This window comes from Acromyrmex echinatior, chromosome 12 (assembly GCF_024713525.1).
Source record: "Acromyrmex echinatior isolate Ae372 chromosome 12, ASM2471352v2, whole genome shotgun sequence".
Taxonomy (NCBI): Eukaryota; Metazoa; Arthropoda; class Insecta; order Hymenoptera; family Formicidae; genus Acromyrmex; species Acromyrmex echinatior.
This window is the reverse complement of record NC_141863.1, coordinates 752,252-770,988: the sequence shown is the minus strand read 5'-3', so window position 1 is coordinate 770,988 and position 18,737 is coordinate 752,252. Positions and strand designations below refer to the sequence as shown.

Genomic DNA, 18,737 nt, shown 5'->3' with positions numbered 1-18,737 from the left:
ATATAGGTATTGTCTCATATATATATATATATATATAAAAGATATTCATAAGTGTGCAAATTTATATCTTAAGCTATAATTATAATGCATATTAAATACCATTTTTAAAATAAATGCATGATTAATATATGTACATACATCTAAGTTTAAGGTCTGTTTTGGCTTGAAATCGAAATGTGTCGGTATTCACATCTATTACCGTTCCTACTCCTCACTTCATTACTGTTTTGTTGTAACGTGTGATACTCATCTCAGGAAACTAGTTTGAAATCTTTAAAAGTTTTTGACCTGTGTCTTTCAGTATGTTTAAAAGTATTCTGTTACTAATATACAATACTATTACTCATATTTTTATAGTTAAATGTATTACGAATGTATTATGAACAGTATCTTATAATATTAGAAACAGAACTACTTTTAAATATAATGAAAAATAAAAACTATTAATTATTTACTATAAGGGATTATCCTCTAATGACCTTGACCTTGACATATGTTGTCAAGATCATAATTCCGAATGACCTTTGTCAAATTTTAATTGTCGCTCGTTATTCTTTAAAAAGTTATTAACAAAAAGTTCATCAATAAAACTTAACTTTTGAATACGACTGCGCGATGAAACAAATTCCCTGCTTTAACAGCGCAAAATATTTTCTTATATAATTTCTTATGTAATTTCTTATGTAATTTTTGTGTCTTTAGAACAGAGAATTTATCCGAATCTCTATGTTTATATATAGAATCTTTATCCATTATGTTAAAATATATTTCATTTATTCGGTAAATAACTAAAAAAAGTGCTATGCTTTTTTTTGGCCCACTAAGGGCTCATTTCAAAAAATTATTTTATTAAAACAATTGAAAAATCTTTCAATGCTACGTCTTTATCCGAGTCTGTGCGGTTTTTTTAAATTCGAGAAGTTAGTTCTTGCTAAGTCCCTCTGGTGGCGGTGCCGCGTACTACTCAACGGTTCGTTTACGTTCGCTGTACAGTTCAATGATACTCCGTTTTAAAATAAATTTTTTTATCTTTATATCCTGGAAGCCACCAAGCGAATTTGAATGCTCCGTGTACTTTTTGCCGAACATTTAGGAGGTCGTAGACGAAGTACTAATAAATGAAGTATTTAGGAAGTGTATCAGTACGCTCCATTCTTTGCGTAGTGTTGAGGAGCGTATGAGAAACGTTAATAAAAAAAAAATTTTCAACGTGTGGGAAATGTGACAGATGTGTTTTAGGCACACTTGACAAAGCATTTGGAGAGAGTTCGTGGAGCGTGTATGAATATTCAAAACCACTAAGAATCAATGGAAAGTCAATGAAGTGTTAAGAATGTTAAAATTCTTGTTCACACTTCTTTGACGCTTCGACAAGCTTTACATTTTCATTAGGAATATAATGTTAATGTAAGATATCCTTTAATGTGTTTGTGTGATATTGTATCTAACATAAATTTAAAGAAATATATTTAATATATTACAGAGGAGCACAATATAGATTAGTCCGGCAATTCGAAATAGAAGGCCATATAAATCTTCGGTTTATATCAGGGCGTACAAGATGCATAAGCAACGGCCGAGAAAGATCAGCAATTATTAAACTTAGTGCAAGAATCCAGATTCTACTCAGCGCGAAAGATAGTAGTGCAAGTCGATTTAAATTGTTGCACAGCAACCGGCGGAATGGCGGGAACAAGTATCCTTCATATATCTGTTGCCATCATATATCTGCTCAATGTGAGAAATTAACAGGACGCCACAAAGAGCAACGAATGGTCTTTGCCTTAGAGCATTTAGTATGGGAGCAAGAGTGGATGAATACTATCTTTTCAAAAGGTATTTTTGACAGATGAATCTGAGCGTGTAACACTATGGAGAACGAAAGAAACCAGATATTCGGAAAAGAATGTTCGTTTCCGCGAAAATCACAGAAGTCGCATTCACATCATTTGGGGCTGTATGTCATCACACGGTCTTGGGCCGTTAGTTCATACCACGCATGAACAGCGAAGAATACATTCACATTTTATTTAATGTGATGCTATACGTATTTGGGAGACGTTTCCTGATATACCTCGTGTTCCTTTCGTTTAGGATAATTCAGGAGAGCATTGGGCGAGAATGGTTCAGGATTGGTTGGCCACATAACCCAATCTTGAGGCATTGACTAGTCAAATCTCCAAATATGAATGTGATTGAAAATCTTTAGAGTATTATTGTTTAGGAATGGAACTTTTAATTTCGACATAACCGCGAGGCATTGGCGAAACATGTCATCAATGTATGGAAGGGTTTGCGTGCAAGGCCCGCATTCCAAAATTTGGCTGCATCAATATCTCAAAGATTAAATGCAGTGTTGGCGATCTTGTTGCGTGCAGGATGAATTTGTGGTGGCACAGCCATGCGATTACCGTTCCAAGCGTTCCCGCGGTATGATTGCTTCGAGGGCACTTGAGAAAAATGAGATTTTCCCTGCTTTCCAAACTTTATTTAACAGACCTCAAATATGGGCGAACGTGTTTCACAGTAGATCACAGCGGAAAGGATCTTAACGGTGCGGTAGCGCGATAAAAAAACTATTCAGCGCGAGACAAAACACGTCGACGAGACAATCAGAGCGGCCATTATCTGAATGTACCGGATCGATTACGCACAACGCATGCGTAGCTTAACAATCGACATCTCGAGGATTGATCGATTCTTTATTGGGCGATGTGACTAGATGTCATAAACGATAAGGGTACCGAACATGCAGTAATAGAGAACCATGGAAGTGTCACACGATACTATAATAATATTACTCCAAACAATACAGAATATTTCAGCAGCGTTTGTATTGCTTATTGTTTATTTGTCAATAGTTAATAGTTAATGTGTTAATAGTATTTATTGTTTATTATTTACAACATTTATTGTTTATTCATTTGCAACGTTTCTGCAATATGCTGAAATATTTTATATTGTATGGCATGTGAACTTCTATGGTTGATACAAGAATAAATGATTGCAACATGAACAATTCTCGTAATGAATGAAAAAAATGAATGAAAGAAAGAATCTTGAATGAATCTTGAATATAGAAAATGAACAAGGTGAAAGCCATGTGAAATGCTTTTGGATGGCAATTGCCCTTTTTCATATAATTACCATCATCTCGCCGTCACTATATCTGCTTTCTATCGGCATCTAAGCAACACTCATCTTTGGTAAGATACTCTGAATAAAATACATAGTATATTAAAGTTATTTATATCAATTATTATTATTTAATAATTGTTTTGTTGCCTTTATTTTTATTATTTTATTTACTTATATTATTATTTTTTATATTAATTACTTACTTAGAATTCTAGTATCCTATGCTAACGCAATGACAGTAACGAATTAACGAAGTCCATTGCTCTTACTCATCGACGTTACAGATAGAAATATATAATTATAAGTTAAAAACACATAGAAATATATAACTTAATTAAAACATTACTGTAAAGTAAAATTATATAATTAAAATATAAAGTCAAAAAATTATACTAATCGAGCTCTCGAGATTCAAAAATTATTAAATAATTTACGGACAATGAGAGTATTACATAGTGCGGGAATTGGTGCGCAATTTATATAACAATCTTAAAAATTCACATAATATATTAAAAACAAAGACTTCCAATACAAACTTCTTAGAATGTTTTGGTTTACTTCATACCATAAAATATAAAGTATGAGCAAATACAATATCAAGAAATAAATGATAATATTAATACATAATTTAGGAACTCAGTCAATTCTCCTGTTCCCTTAGAAATGCAGGAAAATTACTTCTGATAGTCCGTGATATCGGCGGCAGATGCGCAAGCAAAGGATTGCATAAAGTTTTTTCATTTGCCTTGATATCACAGGCTTGCTGATCGTCCCGAAGGAGAAGCGATCGATCGTTGAATTTATTACGAAAGCGAATTTGTGTATTATTATTGCATGTAAAATTTAATGTGTGTAATATTATTGAGTTAAATAATAATATTATGTTATATTATTACTTTTAAATTTTGAATTTTTAATAATAATAAACATGTTATTTTTGAAAACATAAATAAATTTATAAAACAAATTTAGCGTTTACTTTATTTACGTATTACTTACTACGGTATATGTTATGATATCCTAAGAATATCTTAAGAATTTTCCGCTGCATACAAATACATTTTTTTCATTTCACCGTATACAAGACGATTCTGCATTACTTTGACAGTTATCATAAACCATCATAATCGCTGACTATAGGCATTCAGAGATGGTGGTTTGCTCTTAAGAATTTTTGCGAGTTCCGAAAACCAAATCGAATTAAAAAGTATTGCAACCTGTTTTAGTAACTGATTGTACATTAATATTAATATTAATAAATGAATTTTGACACATATCTTAAAAATTTTATTATATTAATTAACTTTTAAATTAATTTTTGATACTTTGGCAAACAGGAAAAATTAATAAAAATGAAAAAACAAAAAATTTTCTTTTTAATTTAACTTCTTTGAAATGTCGTCTTTAAAATTTATTTACATCGTGTGTTTTAATGCTAAGAAGCTTTTTTGATAAGAATTATAAACAATTAAAATTTTTCAATATGTACTGTCTAATATTATTAAAGAATATTGGTGTACATTCTAAGTATCTGTAATGATAGATCGTAAATCATGAAATGCATATTCATTCTACCTCATTGCATAATGCAACAGCTTAATTATAGTCGAATGCAAATGACGTTACATCATACAAAATACGCTCTTACAGCATTGCGTTAATGTTTACATTGATTATCATCTTACTTCATGATTTATCTTTGCAGTTTTACTGTTTTATACCAAAAAAACCAGCCATTACCTATATATTTACTTAAAATAAAATATTCATCCGAAAAATTACATATTGTAAGAGAAAAGTAACCATTTTTTTTATGTCGCGAAAAATCTTGTCTTCTTTGACAAGAGCGATCGACCGCTATGTTCATATTTAAAAAATCTATTTTAATTTGTTAACATCGATTTGATACAATATTTACTTTACTTTTGTCATGATCAAATCGCCGTTGAAAATTTCTCATTATAATGCGTGCGATGATCTATGATTTATACGCAGGAGACACAGACAACATATCTTCTAGGCACTTTCGTCCAGCTGTCTCCACAATCTGAGCAGTAGATCTATTCTGTAACTTTTAACGCAAATTTCGTTATCATTATAATGCCGCTGCGCAATTTTTTTACCATGATGAAAGAGCTGCGTAGCAGCGTTATAATGATAACGAAATTTGCGAGTTACACAGAATAGGCTTGCAGGACTCGTCTGCTGTTGCAGACGACGAAGAAGGCGCAGGTGCATACATGTTACAGCAGTGAAAGTATCTGCGAGTGCAGCTACGATCTGCTGTCTGTCAATGCCCTCTCTTGCATAGTCAGTCTTATTCTAACGGCGCCGTTTATCGCGCGATTCGAGTTCACAGTCGAATTCATTGTAGCCAGTGATTTTTGATTGCAATAAGATCTTAGTGTCTAACTTCAACAAAAGATTGAAACTGAAACGGTGAATACAAACAAGTCCCAATAATCGAAACTTTCGTGAAACTTTCGTCTTCGTTGTCACGACTGCCTTAAAAAATTATGAATAAGAGGCTGTGGGCCATCCTTCTCCTCATCGTCGGCTGTACGGCAACTCTCTCCTCCGATACAAGCCGTGAGTAATCAAAACATTTTCCGTAAATTTTACGTACGATATTATCTTTAATATCTTTATTGCTGAATATTCATACAATTATATTCATATACTTGTATTGGAATAAACAAAAACTAGTTTAATTATAATAAAGTCATATAATAATTTGCAATTAATTATTTCTAAAAAATTCGATTGTGCCATTTTACTTCACATAATCAGATTTTTTTCGAAGTAAGCGTAACATATCTATAAAAAAACTCGGAAAATAGTACAATTTATGATTAAAAAAATTTTGAGAGCATTAAATTGTTTTATATACTAAAATACTTTTTTGTAATGACGATAAATTTTCTCAAGTTACGTGTAATTTTCTATGCAACATGCAACAACACCGCACTGTCGCAAAGGCCGGATCTCCGTTTCCGCAGAAATACTATGTTGTAATCCAATATTTCAATGTTCTCAGACGTAAAGCATAGACGTAAAACTTCTGTCATTTTATTTAAATTCAAGTTTGTAATCTGTTTAAAATTAATCTATTTAAAACTATTGTCAAATATTTATGTTATAAAGAATAGAATACAGCACCCCGAAAAAGATACAGATTCAAATAAGTAGAACATATTGTTTCTAATGGATATTTGAATGTTATGTGTAGCTGTATATGTGTATTGATCTAATTATGCAATGTATTTATTATACATCGTATTAATCATTTCCTGACATAATTTTGCAAAGCATTAGAAAAAAACGTTAGAAAAAGAATTCTTAACATATGTAACCTTTTGCAGCTGCACCAATCTACTTATTCTTGAAGTCTACTTATTCATTTTCGTCATGAGATAGAACTTTCACTTTTAACACGACTAGAGATTAACACGCTTTTTACTCATTGACGCTTTTACTTATATGACCTAGAACATCAAATTTCTCTTGCTATATTAAAAATATAAAAAAGAAGTAAAATTTAAAGAATGTAATTATCATATCTTCGGAACAATACAATATACATAACTGAACAATATACCTTAAAGTAATATATATTCAATACATGTATAATAACATTCTACTCCTAGCCGAATATGTGAAACAATGTTCCAAAAGCGATCCAAAGCTGATAACTTGTCTGATTGACGCTCTACATCATCTGCGATCTTATCTGAAAGTTGGAATCTCCGAAATTGAGTTACCCTCGGTAGAACCGTTCCGTGTAAGTTTAATGTGTCCTAAATTGGCTATATATTATGAACAATATTAAAGTCAGTTGTATTTAATTATGATTTACATCAATAGATTTTTTTCAAGAAGAAGCATTTCAAATAAAAAATATCTCATGCTTATAACAGAAGAAAAATAGCTATACTTACGTGTGTATCTGTGCATTTTCATCTCCTAATCACTTTTTATTTGTTTCTATTAATAATAAATGTATACATATTTTACTTCAGAAGTTTTAAAGTTTGTTACAACTAAAAAAAATAATTAATAATAATTGTGATAATTAATAAAAATTGTGAGAAATGTTATAACATGTTGTTCTTGCACTTTGATAAGCATCCGCCAATCTCGCATGTTTTAAAGTCTAATACTGAAACTCAAAATTTAATATGTTAAAAATTTAATGTACTGTATGTATTAATGTATAATAATATATAATGGAAGATTTATTATTTATGCATTTTATTATGTTACATGTTTATTTACATATATATTTTATTTATATATATATTCCGTCTATTTCAATAGATGGACGAACTGACTCTCTCTCTGACAGGTGGTACGAACGGTTATAAAATTCAGCTACGAGACCTTTTTATAAGGGGAGCGAGTAACTACACTGTGGAGGATATCAAGCTGGGTTCACCTTTCCAAGCCATTGTTCGAATGCCGGCCCTTATATTAGATGCGCATTATTCCAGGTAAATTCTATGTATTTTTTTAATATGATCTCGTATATAAAGAAAAATTATATTTATTTTGGAAAACTATGTAATATTCCATTTTATTTTATAAGTTGTAAAAATTATAATTTGATAATAAATTGTAAAAATTATATAATTTAATAATTATATTTTTTACATTTAAACGATAGAATTTATATTTTATCAAATTTAATTTTTACAGTTCTGGTGTATTAATAATTTTGCCTGCAAGTGGAAATGGTACATTCCATGCGCGTTTCGGAGATGCTAAAGTACTAGTTAGAGGGACAGTCTCTACAAAATCGCGAGAAAACAAGACGTATTTAAATGTCGATAATCTCGACGTTGTGCTCGGAGTGAAAAATTTGCAAATGCGAGTCAGCAAGATTTTCAACAATAATCGAATACTTAGTAAGAAAATCACACAACATTAATAATATAAAAATGATTATAGTTAAAGTCCTTAACTTTTACGAACAATTCAATTTTATCATTAAATTATTTTTCAATTTTTAGCCGAGGCAATCAATCTTTTCCTTCGAGAAAATGGACAAGAAGTGTTAAAATTAATGGAACCGCAACTAAAAAAGAAGTTATCGGCACTCTTTGCTGGCATTGTTAACCAACTGTTGCGACATGTACCAGTGGAATCGTTCCTTATACCTTAGGACACTATTTACATTATATTAGTTATTGTTAGCTTCTTGTTATTGAAAAATTAATGATATATTTTGAATATGCACGAATACTAAATAATGCGTTATAGCGTAAAAAAGACATCTTATCAAGTATTTTTTTTTTTTATTAAAAAAGAGGAAAACAATACGTAAACGCGCATTTAAGTGTTGCTTCGTTTACTTGTGAAAACAAAATATTATTTGTGTGATTCTTTAATCAGAGATTGAACAAATAATTTAAAGGAAACATACAATTACATTCAAAGATAAATAAATAATTTTCGTTGATATTGAGCTAGAAAAAAAAATATGTTGATAAAATAAACGTGATTGTTGCTTATAGTAAAACAGAGGTATATAAATCGTTATCATATTAAGTTTTAAATGTGGTTATAGTTTTAGCGCACAATGGAATTAATGGTAAATATTGATAGAGTAAAACAAGTGTACTTTTTATCATATAAATATATATGATAAAAATGAATTATTTTAATTTGTTTATATTTATTAATTTTACATATAAGTTATTACCTATTACGTTTTGCGTAACATTAATAAATTGATTGAACACGATAGACTAACAATAATTTGGAAAAAATTTTCAAAAGAATTAATAATTATCGGAAAAATTAAATTTATTATTAATCATTAAATATATATGATGTATTTGATATTCTTCATATTATTCTTGATATTTATTATGTTTGTGCTTTACATAAACAATCGCTAGTGAAAATAACAGTAACACAATAATAGTAACAAGTGCTAAGAATAATCTATGTTTACACGTTACATAATTATGCAATAAACTCGCCATTGTCGCACTATTCGCACGCATGTCGACGCCGTGCAAATCTAAATAACACTATCAGAAGTACGGACGATGAAAAGAAAAGAACTTATCACTTCGGGATGTTCACAGACTTCAGATAGAGGAATTTTGCGTTCCTCTGCGCCGATTTTGAGCAGTCCGTGAAATATTTAATATTAAGACAAATTCGGCGCTACTTCGATTATACATACTACACTATGTACGTGTCCTAGCAAGAAGAAACATCCTCAAGGGCTTCAAGGGAACGTCTTCGAGAAAGATACCTTCGAGAATATGCGGTTGCTGATCTCAGTAAGATGTTCATCCCAGTTCTTTGCAAGGAATGGTAGCATCGAACGATACAAGGTCGGCCAATATTCGTTTACGAATTTCATGGCGGCATTGTCTGAAAGTGAAAATACGTAATGACTTATATGACGGGTGTGATGATTACACCATGAATTATGTCGACGTATAAAAAAGCAAATTAATTGAATTCGTAATCATTATGTAATACATTATGGATTACGGCATCAGAGTTTTCCATCGAGCAATTATCAACGAATGGCTGAAGTGATATAACAAGACAATTAGGGATAATGAAACAGGCAATTATAGCAATAAGAATGAAAAAACAATGTCTTGCTTCTAGTGTCTCCTTTTTGACCTAACTCGTAACTTATCAATAAAAATCGATTTCTATTCATGGAAATGTGAAAATTAGGTAAACGTAAATCCGTTCTCAGCTACTCAGAGAGCAGCTATTGGATCATATACGTTTTACAGACGTTTCTTAGACGTATCTAATGTTCTTCAAGCGTTTAGGAAACGTATATAAAACCAACATATGCTATCTACATATGCTAGATAAAGAATATATCGAAGAAATAATTTACTTACTGAGTTCCTCGTTACCATTGAACATATCACTGAACCAGACCTGCATCTTTCCAACTTCCGGATTTAAATGGAAATGTTCGAGCGTCCATCTATCGTTAGCGACAGGTCCTTCCATTATCCAAGTGCATTTAATATCTTCCATGCTAATGTTAAAGAATCCTGCCGCAATAGAAATTAAGTTATATTATATATCTTTTACTTAGAATAATTAATAAAAATATCTTAATTTATTGTTTATAAAATATAAATTAATAAATTTGGAAAACATATTACAGATAAATATATTACAGCCAAAATCAGAAGATATATATGCTTTTAAATATAAAAAAAAATAAAATAAATAAAAAATTTAACTTTACTATGATTCATAAAATTATCTACTATTAAATGATAAAGAAATATAAAAGTGGAAAATTAAATAATAGTGAGCGTTTGTGCTACTTTCATTGTTTAAAGTAAATGCATATAATATCTTCTTTTGTATTTTCAATATTTTTAAAATAAATTTTATGATATTTTGTATATATATTTAAAATATTGTCAATATTAAAAGTAATTAATTTGCATACCTTCGCCACCAATTTGGAATGTTCCCAGGGATCCATCCGCCTTATAATTTCCTTCGATGAGTACTTTTGGCAAATCAACATCAAACTCTAATTTAAAGTAATTATCGGAATGTTGTGGTCTCACGGCCAGAAACTGAGCCTTCGCAAGTCCATAAGTATTAACATTTGTGACTGTTATGTCCGCGCGTAGGTCATTAGTTTCGTACACAGTTCTTTCGTGGTCGGTAAAGTACGGATCCAAAACTGGCAGATCGAGTTTTGGGATACCTTCCGGAAAAAATTAAAACTTGTGCAAGGATATAATATATTATTATAAATTAAATAATTACAAATCTGTCTATGTTTATGCATATATCATATTTATATAACAATAAATATAATAAAAACTTAACAATTTCGAACAAATCAAAGAGAAATATTACCAGTGCTTCATTTTTAATACCTGGGACAAAGTTCGGCCATGCTTCTTGTATCGCAAGTCTCAAGCAAGACGAATAGTCATCTGCATCACGCTTACAGGTTTGTATAGCTGCTTAAAAAATAAACAATAATATATATTAATAATAACAGCACATTAATTATTTAAGTTATTACTGCAATAAAAATAAGTTGCAATAAAAATAGTAAAATTTTTTAATTTCAAACAATAATGATGTCAATTCCCGAAATAAATAAATTATAATCTAGTAACAAATTAATGGTTGTTTGGAATTAACACTATACAAAGTGCGCGAATATCAATGTCAATACTATGTCATATATCTTTTAATTAAGAACAATTACAATAATTTAACTATACATGTTTCGACTAACTTTTTAGTCATCATCAATACATATTGTGATTGTTCGACGAAATAGATTAGGTGTGCACATTATTCCTTGTGTATTTCATACCAGTGAAAATGTTTTGCTCTGACGTAGTCAATAATTCTTTTATAAAGCGCAATCAGTTGGATAGCCAGAACGATTAAGCACCTCCATTGAAATATTGTCAATAAATGTAATATGTACTGATTTTAGCCATCTTCATGGCTAAAAAATTAGCCGAAACATGTATAGTTAAATTATTGTAATTGTTTTTAATTAAACGTCAGATATGTGACATAGTATTGACATTGATATATCTATCGTACACTTTGTACAGCGCTAATAGCTATTTATTTGTTACTAGATTATAATTTTGTTAATTTCAGTCTTTTAGTTGAGTAATTAACATTACTCAAATATTGTTCATTTCTGTTTATTACTTTTGATGCTAATTATTTTAATATTAAAAATTATAGAAAATATTTAATTGAAATATATTTACGTAAGTCACTGTAATAGGTTCTTGCGCAAACAATTCTATATACAAGTTTTGAATTTATTATTAATATTAACTTCTTTCCTTTCTGCGATAAAACTAACCACAAAATATATTCAATTGCATATCAATTTTCGCAAAACGTGTAGTTCATCAAAAAACAGAAACATTGCTATTGTAATTATCATAATTATAATGGTTGAAACGTGTGAAAAACGATGAAAGTATTAACCATTTAAAATTATGCAATTATTAACTGCACGTAAGTTTCAGCACATACAAATTATATTAAAAACTGATAGTCATTCAATTGTAGATATATTAGGTGTTGGAATTAATTCGTAGCGTTTTTTAATGAAAGAATGTTATTTATTTCACATGAGCATTAAAAAATACATTAATGAAAGTACTTCCCATCACTTGTAAAACGCTACGAATTAATTCCAACACCTAATATTATATACAAGTTTGTATTCAAAATATTACAGAATATTATAATAAACAATTTTTGAAAGTATAAACAATAAAAAAAAGAAAAAGTTTATGTAAAAAATAATTTTTTTTCTCAAAACGTAATAGTTAAAAAGTTATTATTATTAAGTTGTCGCACTGCAGATTGATTAAAACTTATTTAGAACAAAACTAATAATTATAAATTTAAAAAAATTGTCAAAATTAAAAAAATGTCAAAACGAAAAAAAGAGAAACATTAAAAATAATAAATAATTTGTAAAAAATAATATTCCAAGATTTATTAAACTCTACATTCAGTATTTATTAAATTCTACACCGCGATGTAATATTTATTCTTTTTTATCAACTTATATTTATATATAACTTTTTCTTTTGGATTCCATTATACACTCTAACAGTTAGTTCATTAAAAAAGTTTTGTTAAAATATTTTCTTATTCACTCAACGCTCTAATTTTATTTACTTTATAAAATAATATATAATTTTGTTTGTCATTTTAATTTCTTGAAACCAGTTATTAGTTCTGCATGGAGAAAGCGAAAATAAAGTCTGCGTCATAATTAAAATGTATTAATAAATGCAATGACAATTTAATTACATATTTTATTTATATAACAAATATAGAATAAATTATAATTTACGTAATTAATTGTAATTTTTTATTTTAATAGTTAAAAATGATATCAGTTGTAATCATACGTATACTGAGATGACATATTGAATAAATTATCTAGAATTAATTAAAATGAAAGTATAATCACATAATATAGATATGTAATTTAATTAAATATGTATTATATATTAATGTTAATTATTAGGCAATAATTAAATCTAATAATATTGAGCTTTTTAATATATAAAAATTATCTTCTTTTTAATATATAAAAATTATACAAATAATGTTAAAAACATATAATGAGATTTATTATATTGGAATATTGCATTATCAAAGAATAATATTTGTCTCCAGCGAACTAACTACATATCACAAAAGATTTTATATCACATGAAACTGACTGTAATAACTGCATGTCAAATTTAAATTTAAAAATGCACATGTTTCTGTTTGCACACTGGAAAGTCTAAAACACTCCAAAAAATCTAAAACTGTTGTTATAAATACTACTTAAAATTAATTAAAATTTTTTAAATTAATTTTCATATGGCACAGATATCCAAGAAACGTTCTACAGAGAATGTCTTACTATCCTAAAAACGCGTTTCCAGAACGTTCTCAAGATGTTTCTTGGATAAAATGCGTTGTAAATTACTTCTTGCTTAAAATATAATTAAAAAATGAGATAATTAAATTTAATTTTATGGAAATAACCTTTAAATTAGAAATTGATAGTTAAACGAAAAACTTACGAAGTTCGAAATCCTGAGCCGCGGTGAGCACAAACGCAGTAGCGCAGAATAGGGCGAACGCGTAGAATGACATCCTGTCTGGTTAAAAATCCTGGCAGCTAGCCTGGCTAATTATAAACACTCGGTTTATATAGTTTCCCAACCCAAGGACTCGGCAAAGATACATTGCAAAATTGCATGTCATTAAACACGTGAGAGGCGAGGAGCAACAGTGGCACTTGATCAGCGGTAAACTAAAACGCAGCTGCGATAGCTCCGGAAAATTTGCTTCTCTTTGATTTTAGGCATCTCTGATAAGTGGAAACGAAGGGAGTGGCTAAACAGTAGTGGTCTTGAAAATAGTTTATAAAATTTTATATATTTAAAAAAAATTAAACTCAGAAAAAATTATTCATTTCAAATTTTTTTTATTTTACATTATTAATATTATTTTGCATTAATATATCTACGCAAAGATAATTTACATTTCAATCGCTAAAAAATTTTAAGATCAATTTAAATAAAAAAAGCAAAAGAAAAAGAAAAGAAAAAGGTCAAGGTAAATAGAAAATATTACTGTTTTAAGAACAAAAAAGAAATATACATTATTTTGTAAAAAAGAATAGAAAATTTTTTGATAGAAATCACATAACAGATATTCATCAAGAATGAAAAATAAGTAAAAATTCTTCTGACGATTAAGACTATTCTTTTCATTCTCTTCTTTTCGGTTTTTTTCTTTGTCACAACATCAGCATTTTGGATGCAATTAAGATGTGTTCATCACATTGTGAGGCAATTTAAATTCCAAGAACTATGTGAACATAACCAAATTGTGTAAGCTACTGTGTAAGTATAATCAAAGTACTGTATTAAAAAACGATTATTATTACGAATAATAAATTCGTAATAATTATTAAAGCTTTGTAATTGATTTATTAAATATACTTCCGAAATTTACGTTATTAACATTTATTTACATTAGCAAAGAGAACTATTGAGTATTGATATAACAATAAGAAAAAAAATTGATTTGTACATAAATATGATCACATAAGTTCGATTGATAAGAGTGTTTCAATAAAGTAATCATGCAGTTGACGATAAGGTAGTAACATCAAGAAATACTTTAGAATTTAAGAAGAGCTAACTTCTTTGGATTTCCGTGCAAATAGACTTCCGTGACCTTGTGACCTTGTGCACCTTCTCAATGCAATTGGCGATCGGTGATCGCAGAAGTGAGACTTGCAGGTCTGATCGCGTCATACCTCACGTTTCATTCTAAACGATGAAAATTCAGATGAATGCGCGAAGTAGCTACCCTTGGAACAAATCTTGTCGACTAGAAACGAGTTTCTCTAAGGACGTACGCGGGAAGAAGTAAGAGGAAAAAATGGAGATGCCGAAGGAACGATGCCACTCTCGATAAGAATCCACTGTGACGAATGTGACATAGACGTACGACCAACATATGCCGATATATCAGTACGTTGAATGCGAAGGCCGGTATATGGATCAGCGATTACCTGTCACATGGATAATTATGAATGGTACCTGAGCTTTAGTCCTTTCTCATTAAGTGCCCCACCTCGCACAGTCCTAGAATTTCCTCACTGAATGACAATCACGTTTTCATTTTGCTTTTAAGTACAACACAATGCGACTCATTTGTATTTATACAAATGTAGTGCTATCAGTACTAACAAAAAAATCTAATAGTTATAATCAGTACTAATCACTGTAATATTTATGTTAAAAATTCATTCACACAGAATCACAAATATGATCGAATACATATTATTATACGTATATTATTAAAATAATCTGGTAAATACAATACTTGAAATACTTGGATATTCGAGATATACAATATTCGAGATACGCAAGTAAAAATATTGTGACAGTATTTATTACTACACTTATCCAATTATATATTATTGCAGATAATTTAAGAAAATAATAAGAACTCAATAAAATCTTTAAAATAGAGTAAAAATGCTCGTAAATTTTCTTAAAAATTAACACAATGTCATGGCTTATTTCGAACTTTAATTAAATTAATGAATTAATATAAACAAACGTTTTGGCTTACAAAGCCTTGCTCAGTGCTACAACGCGGAAATACAATCTTAAATTAATGCATTAAAGAATAACGGATACACGATAATTTGAAAAACTATCAATACTGAAGTGTCAAAATATAAAAAAATATAAAAAAATATAAAAAATATTTAACGTCAATAAGTATCTCGCCAGATGACAAAAAATGTATGATTTGGATTGTCATGGATGATTTGAAAGAAGGAGTGTTAAATTTTTTACAATTTTGGGTTTCTGCATACTTTAGATATGTTGATGATGTCTTTATGATTGCCTAAAGATAAGATCACTCAAGTTTTAAATTCATTTAATGATAGACTTAAATTCATTGAATAGGGGATCATATGAGGAAGACCATTGTCTGAATTTTTTGGATTTATCGATCAATAAAGATAATATTATCATTTTAGATTGATACCATAAAAAGACGTTCTCGGGCAGATATTTATCGTTCTATTCAAATCATCTCGCAATGTCATAAGGTAGAGACCATATACAGCTTAGTTGATAGAGCGATTTTATTATCAAATTCTATATTCTATAATAAAAACATAGAATTTATAATAGAGAATTTAAAGGATAACGGTTATCTTTTAAGAATGATTTTTTATTATATTAATAAAAGGATTTTCTATCAAAAGTTTGATAGAAAATTCACGATGGTTAATAACACCAGCTCAGATAACGTTGACACTGATGAAGTTTTGAGAGAGATAATGATTTTCCTACATATAAGATCTATTTCTAATAAAATTACTAAGTCTATTGATAAATCCAAAAACATGATTGGCTATAAGTGCACAAGCTCAATAAATTTATAAAGACAAAAATCAACATGATAAAAATAATAATGTCATATATAAAGTAAATTGTAATAACTGCGATGCATCGTATGTTGGCCAAACAAAGAGACAATTGCAGACAAGAATTAAAGAATATCGCAATAATATAAAATTAGACCAGTCCAATTAGTCGAGATTACTTAGTAATCTCGAAACATATCACGGAAACTAATTATGACTTTGATTGGGAAAAAGTTAGTATTCTTGATTTCAAAAAGAATTATTCGTAAAAGAAATATTTGAAATGATACATATTAAAGAACAAAAAAAACGGTTTAAATTTAATGAAAGATACTGAGTTATTGGATAACTCTTATTTTAATATACTTGACGATATACGAGAACATAAATGTTCACAGTTTTGAACAGACTTGCTTTACATTCGATTTTATTGACTTACTTTTATTTGACCTACATTTCACATCAATTAATTTTCAAACGAACAACAATCAATATCTTTAATGTACTTAACTGAATTTTTGATTGAGAGTTTAGATTACGAGTATTTTATATAAATTATCGTAAGAGTTATTATTTGATTCTGTCCTCTCATTCTCACTATTATATTATTTTAATAAGTCTATCTATTCTACAGAATATCATAAAATACTTGTAATTAAAGAATTCTCAAATCGTATGATATAAGTCGTATGATATAAGTCTGTGACAAATTGAATTCTCGATCTCAACCAAGGAATTTGGCAAATTTATCTTTATCGATAAACATAATTAATCTACTGTTGACTGAAGTATCCAAATGTTCCTACCTTTTTGTTATCTGGCGGGATACTTATTAACGTTCGATATTTTTAAATATTTTTTTATATTTTTTTATATTTTTTAAATATTTTTTTACATTTTACACTTCACTATTGATGGTTTTTCAAATTTTCATTGTATCTGTTATTCTTTAATGCATTAATTTAAGATTGTATTTCCGCATTGTAGCACTGAGGAAGGTTTTGTAAGCCAAAACGTTTGTTAAGTATATTAATTCAAAGTTAATTTAATTAAAACTCGAAATAAGCCATGACATTATGTTAATTTTTAAAATAATCTTTCTCCAACATGCTTGTATTAATTTTTATAAAGAATAACAATAAGTGTATATAAATTTTAATTTGTATATTTAATAAAATTAAGTAAAACTATATAAATTTTAATTTATATAGCTATTACATTAATTTTCCTATTACATTAATTTTTCAATTTAAGTGTACTGTACAGATTTAGTCAGTGACTATCATGTCGTAATTATTTTATGTATTTTTTCATCTCTCTATATGAGAATAATGAGTAAATTTATCTAATAAAACTTATATATTTGAATAAAAATTAGCTAATTATGTTCTCGACGATAAAGTATAAAATAAAAAATTAACAAATGTTTTGTTATTATTTATATTTTTATTTTAATTATATAAGGGAATTAATTAAATAGATGATTATGACATAATATCCTTGTATCGTAAAATTGAATTAGCTGAGTTAAGTACAGGTTCTTACCCTTGACTATTTGTGTTTCTTATTTCATTGTCATACAGAGGTGGACGGCTTAGCATTTAAAGAAACGTAGGCTATACTTACTAGTTTCTTCTGACAAACACTTGCTGTGTAACAGTGTTGCGTGTGACATCTGGTATAATGAGGCGTGTAGATAATAAAGGAGTGCATCAGAAATTAGATAGTGTTTAGATTTCGTAACTGCTTAATGTTCTCCATGTTGGTTTTATAAACAATAATAATGCATAATGGATAATAACACAGCTCACCGATTTTTATCCGAACAATAAGAAAAGCAATAATATCTGTATATTAAAAAAAATAGAAATTTTATAGAATATAATTTATGTGCGAGGAAGCTATGCGAGATTTGCGGATTATATTTGTGTTTTGATACATTGTTAATTGCCAAAAAACAAAAAAAACGTTTTATAAATATTGTAATCAATTTCATTATGGTGTAATAAGACAGGTGACGCATTGCGCTGATTGCGCATGATGGAATCAAATCTGGATCCAAGTACTTTTTCTGCTTTATAATAGCGATAACATACTGGAACGAGGTCAAAATTCATTCATC

General features: G+C 28.7%; 2 protein-coding genes across 3 annotated transcripts; one reads left to right on the top strand and one right to left on the bottom strand.

The window, feature by feature from the left end:
- Window positions 1–5,413: 5,413 nt before the first annotated feature.
- LOC105149401 (protein takeout) lies at window positions 5,414–8,633 on the top strand. The gene is made up of 5 exons (XM_011061784.2): window positions 5,414–5,727; window positions 6,786–6,919; window positions 7,456–7,628; window positions 7,834–8,042; window positions 8,148–8,633. Exons 1-5 carry the CDS (start codon window positions 5,655–5,657, stop codon window positions 8,297–8,299), a joined length of 741 nt encoding a protein of 246 aa, XP_011060086.1. The 5' UTR covers window positions 5,414–5,654; the 3' UTR covers window positions 8,300–8,633.
- A 341-nt stretch (window positions 8,634–8,974) lies between these two features.
- On the bottom strand, window positions 8,975–13,880 carry LOC105149399 (circadian clock-controlled protein daywake). 2 transcript variants are annotated; one of them, XM_011061783.2, is made up of 5 exons: window positions 13,734–13,880; window positions 11,031–11,117; window positions 10,589–10,855; window positions 10,020–10,178; window positions 8,975–9,525 (listed from the first exon to the last, which is right to left on the bottom strand). In XM_011061783.2, exons 1-5 carry the CDS (start codon window positions 13,804–13,806, stop codon window positions 9,377–9,379), a joined length of 735 nt encoding a protein of 244 aa, XP_011060085.1. In that variant the 5' UTR covers window positions 13,807–13,880; the 3' UTR covers window positions 8,975–9,376. The 2 variants fall into 2 exon arrangements, with proteins under 2 accessions (XP_011060085.1, XP_011060084.1); XM_011061782.2 differs by having other exon boundaries at window positions 11,031–11,120; window positions 13,734–13,852.
- Between the last annotated feature and the right edge of the window lie 4,857 nt (window positions 13,881–18,737).

What these genes read in the sequence shown, in the direction of transcription:
- LOC105149401 (XM_011061784.2), top strand. Translation starts at nt 5,655, where the DNA reads ATGAATAAGAGGCTGTGGGCCATCCTTCTCCTCATCGTCGGCTGTACG. An exon ending in CCTCGGTAGAACCGTTCCGT is followed by an intron (nt 6,920 to 7,455) that starts GTAAGTTTAATG and finishes CTATTTCAATAG; the next exon opens with ATGGACGAACTGACTCTCTC. An exon ending in CAACAATAATCGAATACTTA is followed by an intron (nt 8,043 to 8,147) that starts GTAAGAAAATCA and finishes TTCAATTTTTAG; the next exon opens with CCGAGGCAATCAATCTTTTC.
- LOC105149399 (XM_011061782.2), bottom strand. Translation starts at nt 13,806, where the DNA reads ATGTCATTCTACGCGTTCGCCCTATTCTGCGCTACTGCGTTTGTGCTC. An exon ending in ATTCCAAATTGGTGGCGAAG is followed by an intron (nt 10,179 to 10,588) that starts GTATGCAAATTA and finishes CTATTGCGGCAG; the next exon opens with GATTCTTTAACATTAGCATG. An exon ending in CAATGGTAACGAGGAACTCA is followed by an intron (nt 9,526 to 10,019) that starts GTAAGTAAATTA and finishes TTTCACTTTCAG; the next exon opens with ACAATGCCGCCATGAAATTC.